The sequence below is a fragment of the Bactrocera dorsalis genome, chromosome 6 (assembly GCF_023373825.1).
Source record: "Bactrocera dorsalis isolate Fly_Bdor chromosome 6, ASM2337382v1, whole genome shotgun sequence".
Taxonomy (NCBI): domain Eukaryota; kingdom Metazoa; phylum Arthropoda; class Insecta; order Diptera; family Tephritidae; genus Bactrocera; species Bactrocera dorsalis.
Window position 1 is genome coordinate 23,795,621 of NC_064308.1, and position 22,563 is coordinate 23,818,183.

A 22,563-nucleotide genomic window follows, 5' to 3' on the forward strand; every position below is an offset into this window, starting at 1 on the left:
CAATAATAATGAAGGAAAAATTCCTGCATTATTGTGAGAAAAGCGTGGGGTGCTTTGTGACATATTTTTCATATATCGAGCATTCCACGTTATTTTCACAATAATGCAGGAATTTTTCCTTCATTATTATTGTTAGTTTATACAAAGAATTATTTTTCACTTTTTGGTTTGATATGCTTTAAAAGCGTGTTTTTTAGTTTTTTTAAACTATATTTATTTGCTAACGCCTTTTAGAGATCCACTTGTTGGCACATCGCAGCATACGTTTAACCAAAAGCATTCTTCGGCACGCAATGTCGTTGAGAGAACAATAGGGGTGCTAAAAAGCAGGTTTAGATACTTAGCACGCCCTCTTCAATACCAACCAAAAAAAGTGGTACAAATAACAAATGTTTGCTGCGCGTTACATAATGTTTGCAAACACTACAAAGTACAGGAGTTATTTTCTGTTGACACTGAAGTCGAGAGAATGGAACCTGCAGTTGCTGAGGGAGTATTAAATGATGCCACACTGGATACTGAAGCCATAACATTAAGAGAGAATATAGCCACTCATCTTCATACAATTTCCTGAAAGTTTAAAGCACCGAAGTAAATAAAACAAACTCAAATTTAAAGACACTTTTAAAATGCCATTAATTTTAATATCAATATTAAAGCTAAAATTAAAATAATTATAAATTCACTAATTTCAAAAAACTCAAAACAATTAATTCAAAATTGTACATGAATGTATTAAATACAGGTACGGTCATAAGGTAAGTTATTATTGTAAAAAACATCGCTGTGTTTATACTCTTTAAAAAACTATAAAAGAGGAAATTATGGAGTTAATTACTGTTTGGTTTGCACTGGTATTTAGAATACATTTTCAGCTCAGCCAATTCATACTCTTTATATTTCATTTCATTTTCTGATTGTCGCAGCCGCTCCATTTCGAAATGGTGTCTTTTGTTCTCCTCAGTCAAGTCTTTTACTCTTTCACAAAGGCATTGAATGCTAGTGTTAATTTTCTTTGTGGCCTCAATATTTTCTTGCAACCCATCTACAATACTTTTCAAGGCACCTGTCTGCTCACCGATATTATTCCTTAAGTGGTCGGTTACCATAGGCTCACGTCTTCGGAATCGAGCAGAACTGCTTCTAGATGGGAGGTTGTCATCATCGCTGGAAATCTCTGGAGGCACATTGCAATTTTCAGAAGGGACACCAAAGTCTGCTGTGCTGGGAATACCTTCCACCACGGTATATATACCACATAATTGGGCTATTGTGTCTTCAGTTGGAGTGAGGATGTGCTTGTTGAATGGCCCTCCTCCTGTTGCCCTCGCTTCTAAGTTGTTGTGTGCAACTTTTTTCCTTATGAAGGCCTTCCAATCCATCCAAACCTATTGAAATATTATTTAAAATGAAGAAAAATTAGCTAAAATATAAAAAAAAATTACCTTTTTCCAACCAGAAATATCTTTCTGTGTCCTTTCTGTCACCACCTCTTTCCATAGGGCATCAACTTTTACTTTGTCACCCTTAACAAAACCTCGAGCGATGTCTTTATGCGACTCCATGAAGTGGACAAGGATCGCTTCCTGCTCCGTATTCTTATGTTTACCCCTATAAAAATAATATTTAACTTTAATTGCTTGTTACAGTTTTAAAACAAAATATTTAAATCTCTATTTATTCCAATAATCAAGCGTTTTTATTTACTTACATATTTGCTCGCACCAAATTCACAATTTCGAACTGAAGTGAATGCTAACCGACATTTTTATTGTGAATTCGTTTTCCAGAACATGCGTATTCACTCGGAATTCATTTTAGAAAAAATGTGGAATTGATATTGTGAAAGTGAAACACAGAACACCAAATGTCGGATTGAAAACGAATTTGCTAGATATTCACTCGGAAGTGAATTCCAGAACCTGCCTGATAACTACATACTTACCCCTTTTTGTATACATACTACTCGTATACTTTCCTCTAGTCTAAGCCGTTAGGTTAAGATTTAAGCTAACTAGCGAACTATTGAAATAAAGAATGCTTTTGTATAAAAGACTATTACCGCGAACGGACGTTTTTCTATTTTTAATCGGAATTATTTAACCCTGCTGTAAGGTTAAGACCATTTTTTTTTGTTTTCTTTGTAACTTTGCAACGTTGATATATACTGTCTAAATTTTTCAGCTCAGGTGGTCTTTTTATAAAACAATATTATGTGTAATTCTCTGACTTAAAACTGGACTAAGATAAATTGAAAATTACGAATCTTAGGTTAAGGGACCATTTGGTCCATAGTATATTTTCTTTGATTTTCTTTACATTAATTTTCCAAAAATAAGTATTTATTAGTTTGTTCGATACTTTTTGGTACTACATGATGAGCAAAATGTTTTTGGGTTGGTTTTGCAAATAAACGCACTGCAAATGGAGCATTTTACATCAGACTTAGACTTGCAGCAACTACAAATTCCTCGCTTTCGATGTCCTGAACTAGAAGCATTTTTAGAGCAGGCCACTGGTGCTGTGGAAGGTGTTCGTATTTCTCTCAATAACTGCGCTGAAAATTGTTGTTGAGGTAATTTAGTGCGTTTCATCATATGTGGCTCAGCCAAAGAAAGTGCAAGTTGCCGCAAAAAATTTGGTCTCCTCCGATTCCGACAAGCTGGAGTCCATGAAACATCGATTTCGGAAAAAATTATGTACGCATTCAAAGCGGATATATCTAATATATTTGCAAATACAATGTTTGGCCATCGATTTGTTTGGCGTTTCGTCGTGTAGGAGCCAATCATTTGATCAGCAGTATCAACGCCACCTAAAGATATGAAACATAAAAAATTATTGGCAGGCAAAAAACTATTTGTAGTAAACCTTTTGTTGAATTGTAATAAGAAACAATCTCTGGTTTTTTCTTCGGTCCACTCTCATCAACTTTATCTTTTTTGTGTATTGTACTAATCAATATAGTTGCTTTGTTTTTGTGACTGATGTATGATACTAATGTCGCAATGTCATTGAATGCAAATGTAGATTTGTACAATGGAAGATTCTTCACAGTAAGCAATTTCGGAGGAATGAAAGTTTTGTTTTTGCGAACCGTTCCCACATATGTAAGTTTTCTCTCATGAAGTTTTTTTACCAACTCAAATGTGGAAAAAAAATTGTCAGCTGTTATATTTTGCCCTTTCAAATCGTCTGTCAAGTCCAATGCAACGCGTTCTCCTTGGTTCTTTTCGGGCTTAGCATTTCTAGGTTTACCAAGGTATGGTTGTATTTTCCATACGTAGCCGGACTTTGAGTCCACGGATAACCAAAACTTCAAACCATATTTTGCTGGTTTTGATGGCATAAACTGTCGAAAAGAACATCGCCCCCTGAATGCAACAAGTTGCTCATCAACCGTGACATTTTCATGGCAGTTGTAGAACATTGGAAGAAATTGTTGCCAACGGTCCCACAAGTCACGAATAGGAGCAAATTTATCGCTACTACGCGTTTGTTGTCGACTCAAAACATCATCGAAACGAAGCGCACTAGTAATCTTGTGGAAATGATTTTCAGACATAATTGATCGGAAAATTGGGCGACCAAATTTTGAATCAAATAAACCATGAACATCTTCATTTTTGCCGCTGTCATTGAGTAAGTTTATATTAGTAAAATATTTTACTAAAATAAGAAAAACAAGAATGTACTCACCGACACAATATGTCATCATCAATATCGCCCCATTTGTCGTCGAACTTGACTCTGTCGTACTTATTAGTATTTTCTATCACAATTTTTTCTATTGGAGGCGGAAAAAACAACAAAAAAGCTGAGACAATGTCATGGCATCTGGACACTGCAAATCGAGTTGGTCCTGGTTGTGTTGAAATAATATTCTCAATCGCAGATCCAATATGCTGAGGTAATGGTGTGGCACTCCATACCATTTTGTTTTTAGCAATAAATAAGGAATCAACAGAGCCACTTGGAGTTAAGAGGGGTTCCGGTTCACTATCTGTTTCAGACTCATTTGTTTCATAATTCTCCGAATTATAATCAATATCGCAATCTGAGATATCCGATACACTTTCTGCACAGAGCACTTCTCGTATCTCGTCTTCATTCAAGTGCGCCATTTCATAAGTAAACATGTCCGAACTCTCGAAATCAACACACAAACTGAACAAATTCGCATAAACATTCGTGATTCTACACAAAAAGCCAAAAGTGGGAATCCCGCAATTATTTTTTGCACTAGCTATGTTGAGCAAAGAAAAATGCAAAACGGGGGAACCCCTCGCCTAGTTTTTATTTTACCAGAGTTGAGTAAATAATAAAATAATAATATTTAGCAAGTATTGAACCAAACTAAATATAAAGACTAAGATTAAATTGTTATTTTGTATGAAAACTGCAGTATGGACCAAATGGTCCTCTAACCTAAGATTCGTAAGTTTTTTTTTTACCTAACAGCAGGGTTAAAACCGAGATAGCACAGGCAATGTGCTTTTAGTTGTGCACCTCAGTGAGTCTAATTTCAACCTTAATCTTAAAAACGCTTAAGATTTTTTCAGACAGCAAAACCGATAAAATTGGTTTCCGTGACAGCCAAAACCGATACAAATTCTATTTCGAATATCAAACCAATAATGTCTGTATTCATGACACCTACAGCTTTTTTTGATCGGTTTCAATTCTGATTCCGACAACTATCAGATTCCACAACACCCCTGAATATTTAGTGATAAACTTTGTCTAAATCAATGATGCTAAAGTACTGTGCTTTGCCCAATTTATCCAAAATCCCATCAATATTTGGCAGAGGGTATTTATCATCGCAAGTCAGTTGATTAAGTCTCCATTAACGTTTGTTTCTTCCAGTTCCTCAACCCGACTCATGGTATTAACTTCCATAGAGTAGGCCTATTAAAATTCCTAGACCTATAATGTCCACTGTTATTGTTAGTCCAGGTAATCCACGAGTACTGTCGAGCAAAATTACTTGTATTTTGTAGTCTGCTATTATGTTGACCCAATCCATTTGTCTGACCTCGAAAATTGAATGTGTTATCAGTTCTATTATTTTGTTGTTGACTTGCAGAATTAATCGTATGTATTGGCCTGTAATTTTGTTAATTGTTAAAATTATTAGCACATCTAGGCCTAAAACTTTGTTGGCCTGTAAAATTATTTCTATTATTTGGCACATTGTTTTGCGCCCTATAATCTTAATTTTTTCTTTGGAACCTATTGAAATCTAAATTTTTGGATTTTTTAAATGAAGGATTTAAATTACCTTCGTCTTCGTGATAGCTGGGTCAATGAAATAGAGTTCCTTATTGCATAAGCACAAGTCCCTGATGTGATTTGCTTAATACGTTGAATAAGCATTCTTCAAAAAATGTCCTTCATCGTCCCCTCGTTTTCGTCGAGAGCTCCAAATTTAGTTATAGCATCAATTATTTCAATAATTTTGTTGCTTAACTCACTAATGCTACCTACGCGTAATGTATTTACGTTATTTCAAAATGTTGTTTTAGTTTTATTTTGCAATCTACACAACTAGCTGGTGGGGCAAGATGAAAATAATTTCTAAAATCCTATTATTACAAGTCATTTTATTTAAACTGATTTGTTTTTCTTTTCCGAGAACTTCTGTTTTATTAAAATATAATTATTTTCACTTATTTTGAAGTTTTTGTTTTGTGTTTTCGTTTTAATTTTTAACACTTTCTTTTTACATTTAGAACACTTTTTTAGTTTCTTTATGGAAATTTCAGTATGTATCTTATTCCTACAGTTTTACTTACACTGGTAGTACAAGATCTATCAAAGACTTGCTCCTACAATTTTGAAGTCACAGAGAATTTAAGATTTAATCCACTCTCTACAATTTTAAAATAACTGGCTTTTGATCTTTGATGACTTATCTTATTTTATGCACACATATGTATGTATATAATATAATAATATGTTTCAATATTTAATTTAATCTTACATTACTTCTCTGCATCTTCTAGGAAGCCGCTGTTGCTTTTGTTGCTATTGTTGAAGTTGATGTTTTGTCATAGCTGCTGCTGCTGTTGCCGCTGTTGATTTTGTTTTTCATTATTTTTGTTGTTAATTTAATTATTGTTATTGCTGTTGCCACTGTTGCTTCTATGATATTGTTGTTTTTGTTTTGAATAATTTTTGTTGTTTAATTTAATTATTGTTGTTTAATCGTCCACAGTTTTCCTATTTAAAGATTTATTAAGTAATGAAATTTTTGAACACATGTTTAAGGGAATGAAACCACCAATAGTGCAAAATTTTAATTGTTGTTTTAAATTCTGTTAATAATCTCCCTGTTCTTATTGTTATTGTTAGCCGCGATCTCCTCAATAAATGACAGCACAACACCAAGAGATTTGTTCAGCAACTGCTTTTTTCAATAGAACTTAAAACTCACTTTAGCTACATATTAATATGATGCATTTCTAAAACATGCTGACTCGTGACATTCCGCCACAACAGTGTTCGTTATTTCTAGAAGCACGTAGATCAATACAATGGATCAGCGCCATAACGCATAAATGCAATCAGCACTCACCTTGGTCGGGTATGATGCCGACCTAAAACCTCTGCCGTACTCTGGATCTGGCACCCGGCCGCAATGCGACTCCACGTTGGACAAAATGCCATGCCTGCATTTAGGTTCAAACTACAACCACCACGAATATCCACAAAGGGCGAAACCCAATGAGCAGATTGGAGTAATCTCCAAAGGCAACCTGCTGCCCGTGGTACCAGGTTATAGTCTCTGGTGAGAATTTGTAGCTTTCGCTACTGCCAGTTGAGCCCCTAAGAACTCAAATGACTGGTGACATTTGTCTCGTAATTCAAATGCCTTATACCAGGAATAAATATAAAGCGCATAATATTCATTTTTTACGATAAGTATTATAGCACACTATCTGACACGGAATACACTGACATTTCAAGGTAAACCCAGAATGGCAGACACAGTGCATGTGGGATTTTAGTCACATCTTACGAAAGGCATGCCTTACCATGGTTATATTCTTCCCCCTGCAAGCAGGAGCCCCCCTACCCGTAGGGGTGACCGTCACGACAGTCAAAACTTCAAAGTCGTATATAATTTCGTCTATTTGGAACCAGCAGCAACATCAACAACAATGTCAGCCACGAAATCCGACGCCGAATATCTCTTGCCAACAGGTGCTACTTCGGACCAAGTAGAAGTAAAGCCCTCTCTCCACGATCAAAAACAAACCTCTATAAATCATTCATTATTCCCGTCGGGTTATATGGTGCAGAGGCATGCCCTGCACGGTATGAGATATACGACGACATTGAACTAGTTCAGCGAATTAAAAGACAGGGGCTACGCTGCCTAGGTCATGTCGTCCGAATGGACGAACACACTCCAGCTCCATTACCTGCCGGGGGAAACAAAAGAAGAGGAAGACCGCCACCCCATTGGAAAAACCAGGTGGAGAAGGGTCTGGTTTCGCTTGGAATCTCGACTTGGCGTCGCCTTGCTATAAAAAGAAACGACTGGCACGCTGTTGTTAACTCGGCTATAACCGCGTAAGCAGTTTCTACGCCAGCAAAGAAGAAGACGAACGAGGAAAATCGAGGTAGCACATATGTTTTGTTACTTATAACAAATATGTAACAAACATGCTAACTTGTTTATATGTTAAACGTAACAAACTGCCAACCAAAATAATAACACTAACAGAAATTTGGGTAACAAATACTTTTGTTATATGTAAGTAAATAAACAATTCGCTAAAAAATGAATATGTTATGGGTAACACTTAGGTAAATACGCTAACAAATTTATTTCAAGTTACTGTCGAGCCCGTACATCGCCTTTTTTCGATCGCCGTCCTTTTAGTGACCAAGACAGTTGCGTGTCATCATTTACGCTTCTAGAACGAGTGAATAAAACAGTGGCGTGCCAGCATTTAAGCATACATATACTCTTAATTAGTGGATAAAACATTTGTCGTCGTTAAGCTTTTTTAATACGCTTTTATTAGCTTCACTTGTATGTATGTATGTATGTATGTATGTATGTATGTTTGTTTGTAACTTTTTTAAGTGGTACTGAAACGTAGAATATTTGAGCGACACTGTAGGAAGGCGTATGTATGTATGTATGTATGTTTGTAACTTTTTTAAGTGGTACTGAAACGTAGAATATTTGAGAGACACTGTAGGAAGGCGACAGTAAGTTTAAGCAGCTCACCAAAAATATGCGACATCTATATAAAACTAGTTTTGGCGACATTTGAGTAGCATATGTATATACTGAAATATACATATGTATATCCTTAAAGAAAGTATACTTTATATAGATACATATACTTACATATGTACATATATATATGTACATATAAGAAATAATATCAAATTAATAATGCAAAACATGTGACTTTTAGGTAATAAAAAAATTAATACTTATAATAAAATTTTTGTAGTAAAAAAAAATTCAGATACTAGTTTTCAAAATGCCTCCGAGAAGCAACTGTAGTAGAAAACTCTTTTTTTTTAACTTTGGCTGTCACGTCGATGTGAGCTTTTTAAAAATTGTCACCGAATCTAATGGCGGAGAATACGATTTAAGTTATATTCGTTTATATTTCACAATATTGGCAAATCTCATAGAAGAAAAACTAAAAAATTAAAAATAAATATAGTTTAAAAAAACTAAAAAACACGCTTTTAAAGCATATCAAACCAAAAAGTGAAAAATAATTCTTTGTATAAACTAACAATAATAATGAAGGAAAAATTCCTGCATTATTGTGAGAAAAGCGTGGGGTGCTTTGTGACATATTTTTCATATATCGAGCATTCCACGTTATTTTCACAATAATGCAGGAATTTTTCCTTCATTATTATTGTTAGTTTATACAAAGAATTATTTTTCACTTTTTGGTTTGATATGCTTTAAAAGCGTGTTTTTTAGTTTTTTTAAACTATATTTATTTGCTAACGCCTTTTAGAGATCCACTTGTTGGCACATCGCAGCATACGTTTAACCAAAAGCATTCTTCGGCACGCAATGTCGTTGAGAGAACAATAGGGGTGCTAAAAAGCAGGTTTAGATGCTTAGCACGCCCTCTTCAATACCAACCAAAAAAAGTGGTACAAATAACAAATGTTTGCTGCGCGTTACATAATGTTTGCAAACACTACAAAGTACAGGAGTTATTTTCTGTTGACACTGAAGTCGAGAGAATGGAACCTGCAGTTGCTGAGGGAGTATTAAATGATGCCACACTGGATACTGAAGCCATAACATTAAGAGAGAATATAGCCACTCATCTTCATACAATTTCCTGAAAGTTTAAAGCACCGAAGTAAATAAAACAAACTCAAATTTAAAGACACTTTTAAAATGTCATTAATTTTAATATCAATATTAAAGCTAAAATTAAAATAATTATAAATTCACTAATTTCAAAAAACTCAAAACAATTAATTCAAAATTGTACATGAATGTAAAGGGTGATTTTTTAAGAGCTTGATAACTTTTTTTTTAAAAAAAACGCATAAAATTTGCAAAATCTCATCGGTTCTTTATTTGAAACGTTAGATTGGTTCATGACATTTACTTTTTGAAGATAATTTCATTTAAATGTTGACCGCGGCTGCGTCTTAGGTGGTCCATTCGGAAAGTCCAATTTTGGGCAACTTTTTCGAGCATTTCGGCCGGAATAGCCCGAATTTCTTCGGAAATGTTGTCTTCCAAAGCTGGAATAGTTGCTGGCTTATTTCTGTAGACTTTAGACTTGACGTAGCCCCACAAAAAATAGTCTAAAGGCGTTAAATCGCATGATCTTGGTGGCCAACTTACGGGTCCATTTCTTGAGATGAATTGTTGTCCGAAGTTTTCCCTCAAAATGGCCATAGAATCGCGAGCTGTGTGGCATGTAGTGCCATCTTGTTGAAACCACATGTCAACCAAGTTCAGTTCTTCCATTTTTGGCAACAAAAAGTTTGTTAGCATCGAACGATAGCGATCGCCATTCACCGTAACGTTGCGTCCAACAGCATCTTTGAAAAAATACGGTCCAATGATTCCACCAGCGTACAAACCACACCAAACAGTGCATTTTTCGGGATGCATGGGCAGTTCTTGAACGGCTTCTGGTTGCTCTTCACCCCAAATGCGGCAATTTTGCTTATTTACGTAGCCATTCAACCAGAAATGAGCCTCATCGCTGAACAAAATTTGTCGATAAAAAACATTTCGAACCGAACACTGATTTTGGTAATAAAATTCAATGATTTGCAAGCGTTGCTCGTTAGTAAGTCTATTCATGATGAAATGTCAAAGCATACTGAGCATCTTTCTCTTTGACACCATGTCTGAAATCCCACGTGATCTGTCAAATACTAATGCATGAAAATCCTAACCTCAAAAAAATCACCCGTTATTAAATACAGGTACGGTCATAAGGTAAGTTATTATTGTAAAAAACATCGCTGTGTTTATACTCTTTAAAAAACTATAAAAGAGGAAATTATGGAGTTAATTACTGTTTGGTTTGCACTGGTATTTAGAATACATTTTCAGCTCAGCCAATTCATACTCTTTATATTTCATTTCATTTTCTGATTGTCGCAGCCGCTCCATTTCGAAATGGTGTCTTTTGTTCTCCTCAGTCAAGTCTTTTACTCTTTCACAAAGGCATTGAATGCTAGTGTTAATTTTCTTTGTGGCCTCAATATTTTCTTGCAACCCATCTACAATACTTTTCAAGGCACCTGTCTGCTCACCGATATTATTCCTTAAGTGGTCGGTTACCATAGGCTCACGTCTTCGGAATCGAGCAGAACTGCTTCTAGATGGGAGGTTGTCATCATCGCTGGAAATCTCTGGAGGCACATTGCAATTTTCAGAAGGGACACCAAAGTCTGCTGTGCTGGGAATACCTTCCACCACGGTATATATACCACATAATTGGGCTATTGTGTCTTCAGTTGGAGTGAGGATGTGCTTGTTGAATGGCCCTCCTCCTGTTGCCCTCGCTTCTAAGTTGTTGTGTGCAACTTTTTTCCTTATGAAGGCCTTCCAATCCATCCAAACCTATTGAAATATTATTTAAAATGAAGAAAAATTAGCTAAAATATAAAAAAAAATTACCTTTTTCCAACCAGAAATATCTTTCTGTGTCCTTTCTGTCACCACCTCTTTCCATAGGGCATCAACTTTTACTTTGTCACCCTTAACAAAACCTCGAGCGATGTCTTTATGCGACGCCATGAAGTGGACAAGGATCGCTTCCTGCTCCGTATTCTTATGTTTACCCCTATAAAAATAATATTTAACTTTAATTGCTTGTTACAGTTTTAAAACAAAATATTTAAATCTCTATTTATTCCAATAATCAAGCGTTTTTATTTACTTACACATTTGCTCGCACCAAATTCACAATTTCGAACTGAAGTGAATGCTAACCGACATTTTTATTGTGAATTCGTTTTCCAGAACATGCGTATTCACTCGGAATTCATTTTAGAAAAAATGTGGAATTGATATTGTGAAAGTGAAACACAGAACACCAAATGTCGGATTGAAAACGAATTTGCTAGATATTCACTCGGAAGTGAATTCCAGAACCTGCCTGATAACTACATACTTACCCCTTTTTGTATACATACTACTCGTATACTTACCTCTAGTCTAAGCCGTTAGGTTAAGATTTAGGCTAACTAGCGAACTATTGAAATAAAGAATGCTTTTGTATAAAAGACTATTACCGCGAACGGACGTTTTTCTATTTTTAATCGGAATTATTTAACCCTGCTGTAAGGTTAAGACCATTTTTTTTTGTTTTCTTTGTAACTTTGCAACGTTGATATATACTGTCTAAATTTTTCAGCTCAGGTGGTCTTTTTATAAAACAATATTATGTGTAATTCTCTGACTTAAAACTGGACTAAGATAAATTGAAAATTACGAATCTTAGGTTAAGGGACCATTTGGTCCATAGTATATTTTCTTTGATTTTCTTTACATTAATTTTCCAAAAATAAGTATTTATTAGTTTGTTCGATATTTTTTGGTACTACATGATGAGCAAAATGTTTTTGGGTTGGTTTTGCAAATAAACGCACTGCAAATGGAGCATTTTACATCAGACTTAGACTTGCAGCAACTACAAATTCCTCGCTTTCGATGTCCTGAACTAGAAGCATTTTTAGAGCAGGCCACTGGTGCTGTGGAAGGTGTTCGTATTTCTCTCAATAACTGCGCTGAAAATTGTTGTTGAGGTAATTTAGTGCGTTTCATCATATGTGGCTCAGCCAAAGAAAGTGCAAGTTGCCGCAAAAAATTTGGTCTCCTCCGATTCCGACAAGCTGGAGTCCATGAAACATCGATTTCGGAAAAAATTATGTACGCATTCAAAGCGGATATATCTAATATATTTGCAAATACAATGTTTGGCCATCGATTTGTTTGGCGTTTCGTCGTGTAGGAGCCAATCATTTGATCAGCAGTATCAACGCCACCTAAAGATATGAAACATAAAAAATTATTGGCAGGCAAAAAACTATTTGTAGTAAACCTTTTGTTGAATTGTAATAAGAAACAATCTCTGGTTTTTTCTTCGGTCCACTCTCATCAACTTTATCTTTTTTGTGTATTGTACTAATCAATATAGTTGCTTTGTTTTTGTGACTAATGTATGATACTAATGTCGCAATGTCATTGAATGCAAATGTAGATTTGTACAATGGAAGATTCTTCACAGTAAGCAATTTCGGAGGAATGAAAGTTTTGTTTTTGCGAACCGTTCCCACATATGTAAGTTTTCTCTCATGAAGTTTTTTTACCAACTCAAATGTGGAAAAAAAATTGTCAGCTGTTATATTTTGCCCTTTCAAATCGTCTGTCAAGTCCAATGCAACGCGTTCTCCTTGGTTCTTTTCGGGCTTAGCATTTCTAGGTTTACCAAGGTATGGTTGTATTTTCCATACGTAGCCGGACTTTGAGTCCACGGATAACCAAAACTTCAAACCATATTTTGCTGGTTTTGATGGCATAAACTGTCGAAAAGAACATCGCCCCCTGAATGCAACAAGTTGCTCATCAACCGTGACATTTTCATGGCAGTTGTAGAACATTGGAAGAAATTGTTGCCAACGGTCCCACAAGTCACGAATAGGAGCAAATTTATCGCTACTACGCGTTTGTTGTCGACTCAAAACATCATCGAAACGAAGCGCACTAGTAATCTTGTGGAAATGATTTTCAGACATAATTGATCGGAAAATTGGGCGACCAAATTTTGAATCAAATAAACCATGAACATCTTCATTTTTGCCGCTGTCATTGAGTAAGTTTATATTAGTAAAATATTTTACTAAAATAAGAAAAACAAGAATGTACTCACCGACACAATATGTCATCATCAATATCGCCCCATTTGTCGTCGAACTTGACTCTGTCGTACTTATTAGTATTTTCTATCACAATTTTTTCTATTGGAGGCGGAAAAAACAACAAAAAAGCTGAGACAATGTCATGGCATCTGGACACTGCAAATCGAGTTGGTCCTGGTTGTGTTGAAATAATATTCTCAATCGCAGATCCAATATGCTGAGGTAATGGTGTGGCACTCCATACCATTTTGTTTTTAGCAATAAATAAGGAATCAACAGAGCCACTTGGAGTTAAGAGGGGTTCCGGTTCACTATCTGTTTCAGACTCATTTGTTTCATAATTCTCCGAATTATAATCAATATCGCAATCTGAGATATCCGATACACTTTCTGCACAGAGCACTTCTCGTATCTCGTCTTCATTCAAGTGCGCCATTTCATAAGTAAACATGTCCGAACTCTCGAAATCAACACACAAACTGAACAAATTCGCATAAACATTCGTGATTCTACACAAAAAGCCAAAAGTGGGAATCCCGCAATTATTTTTTGCACTAGCTATGTTGAGCAAAGAAAAATGCAAAACGGGGGAACCCCTCGCCTAGTTTTTATTTTACCAGAGTTGAGTAAATAATAAAATAATAATATTTAGCAAGTATTGAACCAAACTAAATATAAAGACTAAGATTAAATTGTTATTTTGTATGAAAACTGCAGTATGGACCAAATGGTCCTCTAACCTAAGATTCGTAAGTTTTTTTTTACCTAACAGCAGGGTTAAAACCGAGATAGCACAGGCAATGTGCTTTTAGTTGTGCACCTCAGTGAGTCTAATTTCAACCTTAATCTTAAAAACGCTTAAGATTTTTTCAGACAGCAAAACCGATAAAATTGGTTTCCGTGACAGCCAAAACCGATACAAATTCTATTTCGAATATCAAACCAATAATGTCTGTATTCATGACACCTACAGCTTTTTTTGATCGGTTTCAATTCTGATTCCGACAACTATCAGATTCCACAACACCCCTGAATATTTGGTGATAAACTTTGTCTAAATCAATGATGCTAAAGTACTGTGCTTTGCCCAATTTATCCAAAATCCCATCAATATTTGGCAGAGGGTATTTATCATCGCAAGTCAGTTGATTAAGTCTCCATTAACGTTTGTTTCTTCCAGTTCCTCAACCCGACTCATGGTATTAACTTCCATAGAGTAGGCCTATTAAAATTCCTAGACCTATAATGTCCACTGTTATTGTTAGTCCAGGTAATCCACGAGTACTGTCGAGCAAAATTACTTGTATTTTGTAGTCTGCTATTATGTTGACCCAATCCATTTGTCTGACCTCGAAAATTGAATGTGTTATCAGTTCTATTATTTTGTTGTTGACTTGCAGAATTAATCGTATGTATTGGCCTGTAATTTTGTTAATTGTTAAAATTATTAGCACATCTAGGCCTAAAACTTTGTTGGCCTGTAAAATTATTTCTATTATTTGGCACATTGTGTAGAGTTCCTTATTGCATAAGCACAAGTCCCTGATGTGATTTGCTTAATACGTTGAATAAGCATTCTTCAAAAAATGTCCTTCATCGTCCCCTCGTTTTCGTCGAGAGCTCCAAATTTAGTTATAGCATCAATTATTTCAATAATTTTGTTGCTTAACTCACTAATGCTACCTACGCGTAATGTATTTACGTTATTTCAAAATGTTGTTTTAGTTTTATTTTGCAATCTACACAACTAGCTGGTGGGGCAAGATGAAAATAATTTCTAAAATCCTATTATTACAAGTCATTTTATTTAAACTGATTTGTTTTTCTTTTCCGAGAACTTCTGTTTTATTAAAATATAATTATTTTCACTTATTTTGAAGTTTTTGTTTTGTGTTTTCGTTTTAATTTTTAACACTTTCTTTTTACATTTAGAACACTTTTTTAGTTTCTTTATGGAAATTTCAGTATGTATCTTATTCCTACAGTTTTACTTACACTGGTAGTACAAGATCTATCAAAGACTTGCTCCTACAATTTTGAAGTCACAGAGAATTTAAGATTTAATCCACTCTCTACAATTTTAAAATAACTGGCTTTTGATCTTTGATGACTTATCTTATTTTATGCACACATATGTATGTATATAATATAATAATATGTTTCAATATTTAATTTAATCTTACATTACTTCTCTGCATCTTCTAGGAAGCCGCTGTTGCTTTTGTTGCTATTGTTGAAGTTGATGTTTTGTCATAGCTGCTGCTGCTGTTGCCGCTGTTGATTTTGTTTTTCATTATTTTTGTTGTTAATTTAATTATTGTTATTGCTGTTGCCACTGTTGCTTCTATGATATTGTTGTTTTTGTTTTGAATAATTTTTGTTGTTTAATTTAATTATTGTTGTTTAATCGTCCACAGTTTTCCTATTTAAAGATTTATTAAGTAATGAAATTTTTGAACACATGTTTAAGGGAATGAAACCACCAATAGTGCAAAATTTTAATTGTTGTTTTAAATTCTGTTAATAATCTCCCTGTTCTTATTGTTATTGTTAGCCGCGATCTCCTCAATAAATGACAGCACAACACCAAGAGATTTGTTCAGCAACTGCTTTTTTCAATAGAACTTAAAACTCACTTTAGCTACATATTAATATGATGCATTTCTAAAACATGCTGACTCGTGACATTCCGCCACAACAGTGTTCGTTATTTCTAGAAGCACGTAGATCAATACAATGGATCAGCGCCATAACGCATAAATGCAATCAGCACTCACCTTGGTCGGGTATGATGCCGACCTAAAACCTCTGCCGTACTCTGGATCTGGCACCCGGCCGCAATGCGACTCCACGTTGGACAAAATGCCATGCCTGCATTTAGGTTCAAACTACAACCACCACGAATATCCACAAAGGGCGAAACCCAATGAGCAGATTGGAGTAATCTCCAAAGGCAACCTGCTGCCCGTGGTGAGAATTTGTAGCTTTCGCTACTGCCAGTTGAGCCCCTAAGAACTCAAATGACTGGTGACATTTGTCTCGTAATTCAAATGCCTTATACCAGGAATAAATATAAAGCGCATAATATTCATTTTTTACGATAAGTATTATAGCACACTATCTGACACGGAATACACTGACATTTCAAGGTAAACCCAGAATGGCAGACACAGTGCATGTGGGATTTTAGTCACATCTTACGAAAGGCATGCCTTACCATGGTTATATTCTTCCCCCTGCAAGCAGGAGCCCCCCTACCCGTAGGGGTGACCGTCACGACAGTCAAAACTTCAAAGTCGTATATAATTTCGTCTATTTGGAACCAGCAGCAACATCAACAACAATGTCAGCCACGAAATCCGACGCCGAATATCTCTTGCCAACAGGTGCTACTTCGGACCAAGTAGAAGTAAAGCCCTCTCTCCACGATCAAAAACAAACCTCTATAAATCATTCATTATTCCCGTCGGGTTATATGGTGCAGAGGCATGCCCTGCACGGTATGAGATATACGACGACATTGAACTAGTTCAGCGAATTAAAAGACAGGGGCTACGCTGCCTAGGTCATGTCGTCCGAATGGACGAACACACTCCAGCTCCATTACCTGCCGGGGGAAACAAAAGAAGAGGAAGACCGCCACCCCATTGGAAAAACCAGGTGGAGAAGGGTCTGGTTTCGCTTGGAATCTCGACTTGGCGTCGCCTTGCTATAAAAAGAAACGACTGGCACGCTGTTGTTAACTCGGCTATAACCGCGTAAGCAGTTTCTACGCCAGCAAAGAAGAAGACGAACGAGGAAAATCGAGGTAGCACATATGTTTTGTTACTTATAACAAATATGTAACAAACATGCTAACTTGTTTATATGTTAAACGTAACAAACTGCCAACCAAAATAATAACACTAACAGAAATTTGGGTAACAAATACTTTTGTTATATGTAAGTAAATAAACAATTCGCTAAAAAATGAATATGTTATGGGTAACACTTAGGTAAATACGCTAACAAATTTATTTCAAGTTACTGTCGAGCCCGTACATCGCCTTTTTTCGATCGCCGTCCTTTTAGTGACCAAGACAGTTGCGTGTCATCATTTACGCTTCTAGAACGAGTGAATAAAACAGTGGCGTGCCAGCATTTAAGCATACATATACTCTTAATTAGTGGATAAAACATTTGTCGTCGTTAAGCTTTTTTAATACGCTTTTATTAGCTTCACTTGTATGTATGTATGTATGTATGTATGTATGTATGTATGTATGTATGTTTGTAACTTTTTTAAGTGGTACTGAAACGTAGAATATTTGAGCGACACTGTAGGAAGGCGTATGTATGTATGTATGTATGTTTGTAACTTTTTTAAGTGGTACTGAAACGTAGAATATTTGAGAGACACTGTAGGAAGGCGACAGTAAGTTTAAGCAGCTCACCAAAAATATGCGACATCTATATAAAACTAGTTTTGGCGACATTTGAGTAGCATATGTATATACTGAAATATACATATGTATATCCTTAAAGAAAGTATACTTTATATAGATACATATACTTACATATGTACATATATATATGTACATATAAGAAATAATATCAAATTAATAATGCAAAACATGTGACTTTTAGGTAATAAAAAAATTAATACTTATAATAAAATTTTTGTAGTAAAAAAAAATTCAGATACTAGTTTTCAAAATGCCTCCGAGAAGCAACTGTAGTAGAAAACTCTTTTTTTTTAACTTTGGCTGTCACGTCGATGTGAGCTTTTTAAAAATTGTCACCGAATCTAATGGCGGAGAATACGATTTAAGTTATATTCGTTTATATTTCACAATATTGGCAAATCTCATAGAAGAAAAACTAAAAAATTAAAAATAAATATAGTTTAAAAAAACTAAAAAACACGCTTTTAAAGCATATCAAACCAAAAAGTGAAAAATAATTCTTTGTATAAACTAACAATAATAATGAAGGAAAAATTCCTGCATTATTGTGAGAAAAGCGTGGGGTGCTTTGTGACATATTTTTCATATATCGAGCATTCCACGTTATTTTCACAATAATGCAGGAATTTTTCCTTCATTATTATTGTTAGTTTATACAAAGAATTATTTTTCACTTTTTGGTTTGATATGCTTTAAAAGCGTGTTTTTTAGTTTTTTTAAACTATATTTATTTGCTAACGCCTTTTAGAGATCCACTTGTTGGCACATCGCAGCATACGTTTAACCAAAAGCATTCTTCGGCACGCAATGTCGTTGAGAGAACAATAGGGGTGCTAAAAAGCAGGTTTAGATGCTTAGCACGCCCTCTTCAATACCAACCAAAAAAAGTGGTACAAATAACAAATGTTTGCTGCGCGTTACATAATGTTTGCAAACACTACAAAGTACAGGAGTTATTTTCTGTTGACACTGAAGTCGAGAGAATGGAACCTGCAGTTGCTGAGGGAGTATTAAATGATGCCACACTGGATACTGAAGCCATAACATTAAGAGAGAATATAGCCACTCATCTTCATACAATTTCCTGAAAGTTTAAAGCACCGAAGTAAATAAAACAAACTCAAATTTAAAGACACTTTTAAAATGTCATTAATTTTAATATCAATATTAAAGCTAAAATTAAAATAATTATAAATTCACTAATTTCAAAAAACTCAAAACAATTAATTCAAAATTGTACATGAATGTATTAAATACAGGTACGGTCATAAGGTAAGTTATTATTGTAAAAAACATCGCTGTGTTTATACTCTTTAAAAAACTATAAAAGAGGAAATTATGGAGTTAATTACTGTTTGGTTTGCACTGGTATTTAGAATACATTTTCAGCTCAGCCAATTCATACTCTTTATATTTCATTTCATTTTCTGATTGTCGCAGCCGCTCCATTTCGAAATGGTGTCTTTTGTTCTCCTCAGTCAAGTCTTTTACTCTTTCACAAAGGCATTGAATGCTAGTGTTAATTTTCTTTGTGGCCTCAATATTTTCTTGCAACCCATCTACAATACTTTTCAAGGCACCTGTCTGCTCACCGATATTATTCCTTAAGTGGTCGGTTACCATAGGCTCACGTCTTCGGAATCGAGCAGAACTGCTTCTAGATGGGAGGTTGTCATCATCGCTGGAAATCTCTGGAGGCACATTGCAATTTTCAGAAGGGACACCAAAGTCTGCTGTGCTGGGAATACCTTCCACCACGGTATATATACCACATAATTGGGCTATTGTGTCTTCAGTTGGAGTGAGGATGTGCTTGTTGAATGGCCCTCCTCCTGTTGCCCTCGCTTCTAAGTTGTTGTGTGCAACTTTTTTCCTTATGAAGGCCTTCCAATCCATCCAAACCTATTGAAATATTATTTAAAATGAAGAAAAATTAGCTAAAATATAAAAAAAAATTACCTTTTTCCAACCAGAAATATCTTTCTGTGTCCTTTCTGTCACCACCTCTTTCCATAGGGCATCAACTTTTACTTTGTCACCCTTAACAAAACCTCGAGCGATGTCTTTATGCGACTCCATGAAGTGGACAAGGATCGCTTCCTGCTCCGTATTCTTATGTTTACCCCTATAAAAATAATATTTAACTTTAATTGCTTGTTACAGTTTTAAAACAAAATATTTAAATCTCTATTTATTCCAATAATCAAGCGTTTTTATTTACTTACACATTTGCTCGCACCAAATTCACAATTTCGAACTGAAGTGAATGCTAACCGACATTTTTATTGTGAATTCGTTTTCCAGAACATGCGTATTCACTCGGAATTCATTTTAGAAAAAATGTGGAATTGATATTGTGAAAGTGAAACACAGAACACCAAATGTCGGATTGAAAACGAATTTGCTAGATATTCACTCGGAAGTGAATTCCAGAACCTGCCTGATAACTACATACTTGCACTTACATAAGAATGCTTTTGTATTAAAGACTATTACCGCGAACGGACGTTTTTCTATTTTTAATCGGAATTATTTAACCCTGCTGTAAGGTTAAGACCATTTTTTTTTGTTTTCTTTGTAACTTTGCAACGTTGATATATACTGTCTAAATTTTTCAGCTCAGGTGGTCTTTTTATAAAACAATATTATGTGTAATTCTCTGACTTAAAACTGGACTAAGATAAATTGAAAATTACGAATCTTAGGTTAAGGGACCATTTGGTCCATAGTATATTTTCTTTGATTTTCTTTACATTAATTTTCCAAAAATAAGTATTTATTAGTTTGTTCGATATTTTTTGGTACTACATGATGAGCAAAATGTTTTTGGGTTGGTTTTGCAAATAAACGCACTGCAAATGGAGCATTTTACATCAGACTTAGACTTGCAGCAACTACAAATTCCTCGCTTTCGATGTCCTGAACTAGAAGCATTTTTAGAGCAGGCCACTGGTGCTGTGGAAGGTGTTCGTATTTCTCTCAATAACTGCGCTGAAAATTGTTGTTGAGGTAATTTAGTGCGTTTCATCATATGTGGCTCAGCCAAAGAAAGTGCAAGTTGCCGCAAAAAATTTGGTCTCCTCCGATTCCGACAAGCTGGAGTCCATGAAACATCGATTTCGGAAAAAATTATGTACGCATTCAAAGCGGATATATCTAATATATTTGCAAATACAATGTTTGGCCATCGATTTGTTTGGCGTTTCGTCGTGTAGGAGCCAATCATTTGATCAGCAGTATCAACGCCACCTAAAGATATGAAACATAAAAAATTATTGGCAGGCAAAAAACTATTTGTAGTAAACCTTTTGTTGAATTGTAATAAGAAACAATCTCTGGTTTTTTCTTCGGTCCACTCTCATCAACTTTATCTTTTTTGTGTATTGTACTAATCAATATAGTTGCTTTGTTTTTGTGACTGATGTATGATACTAATGTCGCAATGTCATTGAATGCAAATGTAGATTTGTACAATGGAAGATTCTTCACAGTAAGCAATTTCGGAGGAATGAAAGTTTTGTTTTTGCGAACCGTTCCCACATATGTAAGTTTTCTCTCATGAAGTTTTTTTACCAACTCAAATGTGGAAAAAAAATTGTCAGCTGTTATATTTTGCCCTTTCAAATCGTCTGTCAAGTCCAATGCAACGCGTTCTCCTTGGTTCTTTTCGGGCTTAGCATTTCTAGGTTTACCAAGGTATGGTTGTATTTTCCATACGTAGCCGGACTTTGAGTCCACGGATAACCAAAACTTCAAACCATATTTTGCTGGTTTTGATGGCATAAACTGTCGAAAAGAACATCGCCCCCTGAATGCAACAAGTTGCTCATCAACCGTGACATTTTCATGGCAGTTGTAGAACATTGGAAGAAATTGTTGCCAACGGTCCCACAAGTCACGAATAGGAGCAAATTTATCGCTACTACGCGTTTGTTGTCGACTCAAAACATCATCGAAACGAAGCGCACTAGTAATCTTGTGGAAATGATTTTCAGACATAATTGATCGGAAAATTGGGCGACCAAATTTTGAATCAAATAAACCATGAACATCTTCATTTTTGCCGCTGTCATTGAGTAAGTTTATATTAGTAAAATATTTTACTAAAATAAGAAAAACAAGAATGTACTCACCGACACAATATGTCATCATCAATATCGCCCCATTTGTCGTCGAACTTGACTCTGTCGTACTTATTAGTATTTTCTATCACAATTTTTTCTATTGGAGGCGGAAAAAACAACAAAAAAGCTGAGACAATGTCATGGCATCTGGACACTGCAAATCGAGTTGGTCCTGGTTGTGTTGAAATAATATTCTCAATCGCAGATCCAATATGCTGAGGTAATGGTGTGGCACTCCATACCATTTTGTTTTTAGCAATAAATAAGGAATCAACAGAGCCACTTGGAGTTAAGAGGGGTTCCGGTTCACTATCTGTTTCAGACTCATTTGTTTCATAATTCTCCGAATTATAATCAATATCGCAATCTGAGATATCCGATACACTTTCTGCACAGAGCACTTCTCGTATCTCGTCTTCATTCAAGTGCGCCATTTCATAAGTAAACATGTCCGAACTCTCGAAATCAACACACAAACTGAACAAATTCGCATAAACATTCGTGATTCTACACAAAAAGCCAAAAGTGGGAATCCCGCAATTATTTTTTGCACTAGCTATGTTGAGCAAAGAAAAATGCAAAACGGGGGAACCCCT

The 22,563-nt window shown here is 35.3% G+C and overlaps 2 protein-coding genes across 3 annotated transcripts; both read right to left on the reverse strand.

Annotated features, from left to right (window-relative positions):
- Nucleotides 1-745: 745 nt before the first annotated feature.
- LOC125779287 (piggyBac transposable element-derived protein 4-like) lies at nt 746-17,542 on the reverse strand. 2 transcript variants are annotated; one of them, XM_049460515.1, is made up of 3 exons: nt 15,582-17,541; nt 1,446-1,611; nt 746-1,388 (listed from the first exon to the last, which is right to left on the reverse strand). In XM_049460515.1, coding segments are annotated over exons 1-3 (726 nt in total). In that variant the 5' UTR covers nt 15,584-17,541; the 3' UTR covers nt 746-830. The 2 variants fall into 2 exon arrangements, with proteins under 2 accessions (XP_049316472.1, XP_049316471.1); XM_049460514.1 differs by lacking the exons at nt 746-1,388; nt 1,446-1,611 and adding an exon at nt 2,360-3,632 and having other exon boundaries at nt 13,410-17,542.
- Nucleotides 17,543-17,655: 113 nt separating this feature from the next.
- Nucleotides 17,656-22,556, reverse strand: LOC125779288 (uncharacterized). The gene is made up of 2 exons (XM_049460516.1): nt 19,803-22,556; nt 17,656-19,745 (listed from the first exon to the last, which is right to left on the reverse strand). Exons 1-2 carry the CDS (start codon nt 19,920-19,922, stop codon nt 19,188-19,190), a joined length of 678 nt encoding a protein of 225 aa, XP_049316473.1. The 5' UTR covers nt 19,923-22,556; the 3' UTR covers nt 17,656-19,187.
- Nucleotides 22,557-22,563: the final 7 nt, after the last annotated feature.